Source organism: Cygnus olor, chromosome 1 (genome assembly GCF_009769625.2).
Source record: "Cygnus olor isolate bCygOlo1 chromosome 1, bCygOlo1.pri.v2, whole genome shotgun sequence".
Classification (NCBI taxonomy): Eukaryota; Metazoa; Chordata; class Aves; order Anseriformes; family Anatidae; genus Cygnus; species Cygnus olor.
Window position 1 is genome coordinate 153,021,102 of NC_049169.1, and position 9,185 is coordinate 153,030,286.

The window sequence follows — 9,185 nt, forward strand, 5'->3', positions numbered from 1 at the left end:
AAAGCTCGAGGAAAGTACTCAGCCCTGCTGCGGGACGGGCTGGCTGCCCCCAGCAGCTCCCGGCAGCCTACATGTGAAGATGGGCTTCCAAGGAGGGCAAACTGTCCGACTCCCCGGAGAATGGTCTGCACCTCACGGAGCAGTGCCCACCGGGCTCTCCATCCCTCCTCGGACGGAGATTTAATGGCACATGTGGGCTCTGTGTGGGTGTGATAAGCTGCACCAAGTGTTTTCCTGGACTTTTGGGAAAAAGTGAAGCAACCCCATCAGGCTGCCCTGGCAGGGGGCTGAGCCCCAGGGCGATGCGTGAAACAGGGTCGGAGCTGTTGTCTTTAATCTAGTGCATTTTGCATTCTCGTAGAAATTTTCAGAGTAAAACCCAAAGTCGGCTGAGATGTGAGGAGTGATTGCTGTGCAGGTACAGTCATTTGTCTTCCCCGGCGCTGCCACTACTGAGAATAACCCCGTGGCTGACAAATGCCTCTCACACACCGAGAAAAGAAAAAGAAAAAAAAAAAAAGCCCAGCGAGAGCACACGTTTTTACTAAACCTAAGAGAGAAAAAAAAAAAAAAAAAGCCCGAACCTCCCGGTGCTTTTATAACGTGAGCCAATACTGAGAGGCACTCAGACACACAGCCGGGAGCACGGTGCTGGAGGGTCCTGCGCTGGGGTGGGAGGAAGAGGAGGAAGAAGAGGAGGAGGAGGAGGAGGAGGAGGAGGAGGAGGAGGAGGAGGAGGAGGAGGAGAAAGGAGAAGAGGAGGAGGAAAAGGAAGGCAACCGCAAGGTGGGTGTGTGTCCGTGCGCCTGTCAGAGCGCCTGTGTCGGTGCGTCCGTGTGCACCTCAGCTGCCGGGGGCTGCGGGACCGCAGAGCGGGGAACAGCAGCGGGACACAAACCCACAGCCACAGCGTGCGGTGAGGGGTGGCTGCCCAGGATGGATAGGGATGGACAGATGGACAGGATGGGGATGGACAGGACAGGGATGGACAGGATGGGATGGATGGGATGGGGATGGACAGGATGAGGATGAGGATGGGATGGGATAGACGGGATGGGGATGGATGGGATGGGGGTGGATGGGATGATGGGATGGATGGAGGGTGCTGGATGGGACAGGGCAGGCACAGAACCCACGTCCCAAAGCACATCGAGGAGCAGAGCACACAGATTTGGTAGTGGGATGCGTCCCACTCCCCTCTTTGAAGAGGCAGGAGGCATCACCAGCACAGGGAAAGCTGGGATTTTTCCTGTCTTTATTTTTTTTTATTTTTGTTTCTGCCCTCCAGACCCCCTCCTGCCCCAGCCCCGCCTCTGTCTGGGCGTTTTTTCATTGAATGTCCCCATTACCCCCGCAGTGATGAATAAATTATACCACTGCCACGAGATGAGTTTGGGACCTTGTTTGTGTGACACGCAATTATATCTCCCCCTCTCCTCCCCCCTCCCTCCACATCCTTTCTGGTATTGCTTGGATGTGCAAAAAAAAAAAAAATAAAAAAAAAAAAATAAGAGGAGCTGGTGACAAGAAGCAGAAAGAAGACAATGAGTCACAGCCTTTGTTTCGCCGCTCGCACCGAAATCACCAGAGATGCGTTTTTCCAAATGACTGGGGCTGAGCGCTGCCGGGGGGGCGGCAGGGAGCGGGAGGGGACGGGCCCTTGGCTTCCTGGTAAGGGCCAGCCCTGGGGGTGCCAGTCCCGCTGTCGCCGGGCTGCGGGTTTCACCTCTCTTCTCATCCCAGGGGAGGGGAACTGGCTGGAAATGGCTGCTGTGGAGGCTGCGTTCCCCCCTGCCAACCTCACCTCCGTCAACCAGAGCGGCTGCAACGTGCACAACCACCACTTCTCGGCCAAAGTCACCTTCTCCCTCTTCTACACTGCCCTGCTGGTGTTCGGCGCCTGCGGGAACATCCTGGCCCTCTGCATCACCTTCCAGCGCAGGAAGAAGAAGCTCAACTCCACCGACCTCTACCTGGTCAACCTGGCCCTGTCCGACGCCCTCTTCACGCTGGCGCTGCCGGGCAGGATCGCCTACTACGTCCTGGAGTTTAACTGGCCCTTTGGGGACTGGTTCTGCCGGGCCACCGCCTTCATTTTCTACATGAACACCTACGTGGGCATCTACTTCATGACCTGTGTGAGCGTGGACCGCTACATCGCTGTGGTGCGCACCAGGCACCCCGGCAGGATCCGGAGGATGAGCCGTGCCAGGGCCATCTGCGTCCTCATCTGGTTCTTGGTGTTCCTGCAGACGGCGCCGCTGCTCCTGCGGCCCATGACGCGGAGGATGGGGGAGAAGCTGACGTGCATGGAGTACTTCAACTTCGAGGAGATCCCTAAGCTGCCCTACCTGCTGCTGGCGGCCTGCGTGCTCGGCTTCTTCCTGCCCGTGGGCATCATCTTGGTGTGCTACGTGCAGATCAACCTCAAGCTCTGCCAGACCGCCAAGGAGAACCCGCTGACAGTGAAGAACGGGCACCACCGCCGGGCCTTCACCGTCATCCTGGTGGTGCTGCTGGCTGTCCTGCTCTGCTTCAGCCCCTACCATCTCAACATTGTCCAGTTCATGGTCAGGAAGATCCTCTACCAGCCATCCTGCCGCGAGCAGCAAGCCTTCAAGATGTCCCTGCAAGTCACCGTGGCCTTCATGAACCTCAACTGCTGCATTGACCCCATCATCTACTTCTTCGCCTTCCGGGGCTACAAGCGGAGGCTGCTCCGCATCTTCAGGAACAGTGGCTCCATGGCCACCTCCTCCACTGTCAAGACCCCCTCCGAGAGCAACAGCAACAGCCAGCCCCAGGGCTCCAGCTCCGTCTAGTGGCACAACCCCTCCTTTTCTCTCCGGCCGGCAGCATAGGGACCATGCCCCACAGCAGGACCCGCTCTGGCAGAGCCCCACCGGCCATACTTCTGCTCTGTGGGGCACGGGGCCACCAACACCACCTGAAGCCGCTGTCCTGGAGTAGAAGGGCCCGTCCTCACCTCAGCCCCAGAGCATGCAGCGCCCACAAGGGCTTGGTGGAGGCCCTGGGGGTTTCCCAGAGCCACCCTCCCACACGTGTCCCGCACCCACTGCGGGGCCGGTGGCTGCGGGTAATGTGCCCGTCCCTGCTTTTCTGCGTCCCTTTGTGGTGGATGTGCTTCAGGAAGAAGCCCTGAGGGGCTCGCTGCTGTCCCCCAGCCTGCACATTGCATGGAGCAGGCAGCGAGCCAGTAGGGGCCTGCTCCCCTCCACGGCCCCGGGGAGGAGGTGCAGGGTCCCTCGCAGCGCTCTCCAGGAAACCTTCACCCCCGTCCTCCCCGCTACCTGATGTGAGCGGGGGAAAGGGGCCTGGAGGTGGCCTCATGGGGCCTTCTCTTGAACCGGGGGGGCCTGGGGTGCGAGCCAGCACCCAGGCTTGTCCTAGTGCTGCTGGCGGCTCATGTGTGACCATCTGCAGAGTGAGCGGAGGAGGCCCATGGAGTCTGGCTCCCGTCGACACCTCTGCGGCAAGGAGAAGTCATCACGAGCCAGGAGCTCCTCGGATCCTCTCTGAAGTGGCTGGGCTGCGAGGCCTGGCACAAGTGAAACCTGCGTGTGCAGGACATCACGGTGCCTGGGGCGCCTGCCTTGTGCCGGAGGCTGGAAGGGAAGGAGATGCGCACGTAGACTTGAAAAGGAGGAAAACCGGCTTTATTTTGCTTAACTTTCATGAACTGGCACTTTTGATTAATCTAAATCGTTCTTGAAGGTAATAATGTTTCTTTGTTGCTAGAAGGTCAACGACAGAGTCATGTGCAGCCCTTTACTGTTCAAGTGCACATGAATCAGCTTTTGGATGACAATGGCTTTACCTCCGGTACGGGTACCTGCAGCACCCCGCAGGCTGGCTGAGAGGGATGCATAAAGTAACTGAGGTTGGAAAGTGTCTCCAGCGGGACCTTCCAGGTTGCCTGGGCCCTACTCAAAGCAGGTGGAACTGCAGTGCTGGCCTGAAGGGAGCCTGTGTCCTGTAAGGCATGCCACAATGGACGAGGAAGAGCCGGCATGCAATAATTTAGGAATATCAATGGTCTGAACACTGTAAAGGAGCCCGGTAAGGGTCACCAGTCCAACAGCCCGCTTGAAGCAGGACCACCACTAGCATGAGGTCAGTGGCCACGGCTTGGTCCAACTTGGACCAAGCTCCTCCAAGGAGGAGGCTCCCGCACCAAGGTGATGGGTTCTTGTGCTGCACCCCCTCTGGATGGAAACACTTGTGGTGCTTGAACCTCCCTGTCTGCAGCTGGTGGCCGTCACCACCTAACATCGTCCCCTGTCACCGAGGAGTGGTGCTGTGTGAGCGCAGTGGCCTTGCTCCTCTGGACGGACTTTTGAGGACACCCACCTGGGGACAGCAGGAGGACACACAAGGGACGGGGAGGGAAGGGCTTGTGCAGAGCAGGCCAGAGCAGTCTGCTGAAGGGAGAGTTGTTTTAGGGATCCCGTGTCGCCTGAACCAGCTCGCCCGCCCGTGCGTGTTCCCCAGCTGCTGGTGTAGGAGTGTGAAAATGGGGCATTTCACTAAAACCATACGTTCATTGAAGAGAAATGGGCGCAACGTACATTCTCTACACTTCATTCATCGCCCGAGCTGAACTACTCGCAAAATGCTTGCTTCAATCATGCAACTGCACGGCAGCTGGCCCCTGGAGCCGTGCATGTTTCCTGCGGCTCGCTCCGCCTTGTGAGCGACCTCGATGAGAACATTTCTCATCCCTCCTCTTATCAGCCCCTATCGGTAACTGCACCGCCGCTGCTGTTGCTCCCTTCCTGACATTCTCCTCGGTGCAAACGCATCTGAAATCACCGCTGCGCTGCTGCCATCAGATGTGGGATTCCTGCAGAGGAACGCGAGCAGACACCCATGCAGGGGCGAGATAACATCTGGGGAGCGGCAACCGCAGCTGGCAGACAAGGAGCTGTTGTCTCTGCAGGGACGGGGACACCACGGCCGCGCCCCGGCAGCGCATCCTCTGCAACGCTGGGGCTCGCCAAAAGAGGGAGAGCCGAGACCTTATCCGGGGCTGGCAAGATTAATATTTCTATATTAATATTTTGAAGTCACCTGGAGCTGCCACTGCTCTTCTCAAGCCATGCAAGAGTCTGCTTAATATAATAAATATGGTGGTTGCGAAGGCTAAGGCAGCTGTGCTGCCTTCATCAGCATCACTGATGGTTTTCCAAGCAGAGAGTTACTTTTGCGCCGTCTCGATCCAGCCTAGGCTGCACACTTTTGACCTGAAGAGAGATGGGAAAATTGCTGGTTCTATCCCAAGGCAGTGAGCACGCTTATTTTTTTTGCAGTCGCATGGCACTAGCGTATCTGCGTACAGCCGTGCAGATTACAGACCTACGTGATGCAAAATGAAATTCCCTTAGCAAACCCGCGCTGTGACCCTTGCAGTTCAAAACCCCTTGTGAGTCAAAATCCTCTAAGGCAGCACATTTCAGTCTTCTCCCGATTTCTGCAAAAGGGCGATTAGCTCAGGCAATTAAACGGCGTGCACAAAGCACATAGGAAAGGCCTGCCTGCAAAGCTGTACCTCCTGATGGGGATTTACCAGGTGGAGCTCTGCCTTTTCCCTTAGTGGTGGTTCCCAGCTCCACGCTTCCAGTCGGCACGAGCTCTCCATCCACCTCTCTCCCTTCTGTTTCGGCAGGAGGGCAGCGTGCTGCAGCCGTGCCCTTCCTGGCGCAGGTCTCCCTGCAGGGGGCGAGGTGCCCCGCACGGACTGGGGTCATCAGGACTGGGGTCAGCATGACCAGACGTGCTTTGTAAGCCACCACCATCTGCCTCGTCACCTGCTGCGGTGACACCAGGGTTTGCTTCACCACCGAGCATCTGGGATCGCTTGCAGTTTTCTTTCCTGGTTATCTGCAGCACCTCATGCAAAAGTGAACAAATAAAGTGGAAGGTCTCCCCTATCAGACATCCCTGAAAAGAAACAGGAGTGGGTTTTCGGTACAGGATTAGCCGCAATATCGTGTATTTGCATTTTTCATGCAGAATCTCTGTGGATTCTTTCCAAACCGACCTCGGTGTGCTGTGACGTCCCTCCGCCCCTTGTCTCAGCAGGTCTCTTCTTCCTCCCCTATGCACTCCATTTTCTGTGCTTCTAAACTCATTGCCGATCTGCTCATGTTATCTGAGCTCTCTCCTTCCTCTCAGCTCCACCTCTTCTTCGCTGATCTGAGATGCCATTTACGGTCTCTACTTATCTCTGTTAAAGAAGGCCAAATCCTGCTTTCAGTTCAGCCACGATCCTTGAATTCTTCACCCACTTTTGAAGCAGATATATTCCTGCTTTCTCCAATGCTGCTGTTCAGGCTTGGCTACATCCTCCTGCAAACATGCGCAAGCCTGGCTAACTTCCAGTTTCCTCTTGGAAAGTCTCCTTTGCAAATGCCAGTGGCTGGACGGCCACCTTGTGGAGACTGCCACCAGCTGCACCCATTCTCCAGGTCACCACCGTCTGCTTCGTGTCCTGCACTTGCACTGGAAGCTCTTGGTAGCGCAGAACCTCTTTGAATTTCAGTGAAAAGTTGTGTGTACTTCCTACGGCCCGAGCATCCTTTTGTAGTACGGGAGGAATGTAATCCTACTGAAAGTCAAACCAAACACTGTATGCTTTGAATAAGCACATTTACATGTATAATAAAACAGGCATCTACGTGTGCATACAAACACATACAGCGTTTGCGTGTTCATGTGACCCTCCTAGTAAAATAGTATTTATACTCATTCATATAAAGTGCTTATTTCTGTGGCTGCCCAGTTAAAGAAAGCTAACCTCATTTAGGTCTTTTCTTCTGGAAGAACACATACAAGAAATTAAACACACTCGTATCGAAGCAAGAAGTAGTTCAAATGAATACTGTGCATTTATTTACCTTCAAACAGATGCAGTTCCCCTACAACAGCCCAGTTGTGGTTCTGAGTGCTTTCAAATCTGGATGCCCTTGCAACTGCATACATACTCCAAATGTACGTGTTGAACGAGCTGGGAAACCTTGCACACAGACTTTTGATTTTCTTGAACAAACGCTTAGCTCCAGTTAAATTAGTCAAAGTGGTAAATAAACGTTCTCTCTCACTCTCTGTATATATACATATACATAGATACACCCACCCACACGTATATATGCATAAACTCATACTCATATGCAGAAGAGCCAAAATTTTTGCCGTGTGTCCAGTACCCTGCTGTATATTTTGCTTGCTTGGTTTTCAGTTTCAGACAAAAGTAACGAGACCTCTTCAGCACGCGTTCACAAGGGCAAGGGCAGGTGCTATCGATAGGACGGGGAGGTACATGGACCAACCCCGACGGTCCACTCGCTCATGATGTAAGTAGTATGTGATCTTTAACACTCGTTTTGGGACAGGAAAATGTGTTAGTTAGGTGCAGAGCCCAATCATTCTGCATCTTAGCAAAAAGTTAAGGCTTGAGAACCTGGCAGCTTATCAGGCAGATTTCCACAAATACAAAGCTCTCTGTGGGTGTATTTCAAAGTATCACAACCATCTAGGAAAGTCCCCAGTAAATTATTCCGATGTTGTCTCAAAAGATAACATTCCTAGCCTGTCAGAGAAAGCAGAAAAGCAGCTGCTGTTACTTCAAAACACCACATCTTGGCTTTACTAAAATCAGTCCGAATTTCCTATGGACTTAAAATTCTCTCCATAGAAAAGTGTTTTGCATTCTCTCGCTGCCTATACATACGTTTGTGTCACACATAAAAAAGGAATGAGATGTTTAAAGTCGTGCTGGACACAGCACTGTGTAAGCTGGAAGGAGCACACTCCTCACGCTCACAGAAATGGTCCACGAAAGTTTCACAATCAAGTGGAAATCGAGTTCTTCTCCAGCTCTAATGCACGAAGCTTTTTCTACATTCTTGTATGAAACAGGAACTCTGCTCAGCTGCATCAGAGACCCCTCCTTTTACCACTTCTAATTTTTTTTTTTCTCTTTGGAAATCACAACCCTGGAAGTATTTTGAGCAAAAACTGTTCTCACAGATATCGAGGGGAGTTTTCAACCAACATCACCAAGACCTGAATTTCACTCCTCGTGTTTGACCATATTTTGTGAATTGCTCAGCAAAAAGGGGCTTTCCACACAACCGTGACATGTGGATACCCTCTGCATAGGTAAGGGTAGGAAAGGCTTTACACTTGGAGAATATCCACCACCATGTCCTGGATGCCTCTTTACATATTTTAAAGTTCCAAGGAAGAAATGCAATGTCTGAAAGGGCACGTGTCCTGTTTAACTTATCCTGGGGGCTAGATGGACCTAAATTTCCTACAGACAAAATTTCACTTCTGAGGCCTTTATTGCTACTTACAAAAAATATTTGTGGAGGAAGAATCTGTATGTTTCAAAATTAAAACATGTATTCGTTTAAAAATATTTAATGGATTTCCCTATACAAATTATTGTAGGTTTCTTAGAAGGTATTCTTACATTCGACCTTCCTAAGGCATCTAGTTTCTAGCTATCTGGGTAGAGAAATGTGCCTAGGCTACACACAAAAAGTGCCACTCAGCTTCACAAAAACAAATTTTTTCACTTAAAAAACAAACCCTGCCTAAAAAATGTGATCACAGCAGCAAGCCCCACCCTGAGGCAGGTTGATTAAAGCCCTGGAAAACACACAGTAACTCCAAAAAACTTCTTAATTCCCCCACTGGAAAATACTGAAACATAGGTAAATGACTTTGACGTAATTACAGGAGAATGTCATGTATGTAAAGATGAATAAATTTGATGTCATTTCTGTATAAGCACTTGGATGCCTGAAGGACTTTTTTCAGTTTTATCAGTCAATTACAAAAATAAGAAAGGTATCTCCCTCTCTATAAATCTTGTCCTGTAGTTTCCCGTTATATTTTCCAGGCCAAGTAAGACTGCAGAGACCTGTATTTGGCACTCACATGTTAATTCGGATTTTCTGAACGCTCTTCTCTGTCCTCTATTCTTTCACCTCATTCCCATTTCAACTGCTATGGCCTTTCTTATGCTTCTGATGACCTATATCTTTTTCCTAAACAAATGCATGTGTTAAATGTGCCTGTGCATACATAAATAGACATACATACACACAATATACAAACAAAAGTACATATACTCCAACACATATTAAATGCTTGAG

The 9,185-nt window shown here is 51.8% G+C and overlaps 1 protein-coding gene across 2 annotated transcripts; it reads left to right on the forward strand.

The window, feature by feature from the left end:
• The first annotated feature begins 548 nt into the window (after positions 1-548).
• On the forward strand, positions 549-8,577 carry LOC121060387 (G-protein coupled receptor 183-like). 2 transcript variants are annotated; one of them, XM_040538139.1, is made up of 2 exons: positions 549-786; positions 1,744-8,577. In XM_040538139.1, exon 2 carries the CDS (start codon positions 1,764-1,766, stop codon positions 2,820-2,822), a length of 1,059 nt encoding a protein of 352 aa, XP_040394073.1. In that variant the 5' UTR covers positions 549-786; positions 1,744-1,763; the 3' UTR covers positions 2,823-8,577. The 2 variants fall into 2 exon arrangements, with proteins under 2 accessions (XP_040394073.1, XP_040394066.1); XM_040538132.1 differs by lacking the exon at positions 549-786 and adding an exon at positions 800-916.
• The last annotated feature ends 608 nt before the right edge of the window (positions 8,578-9,185 follow it).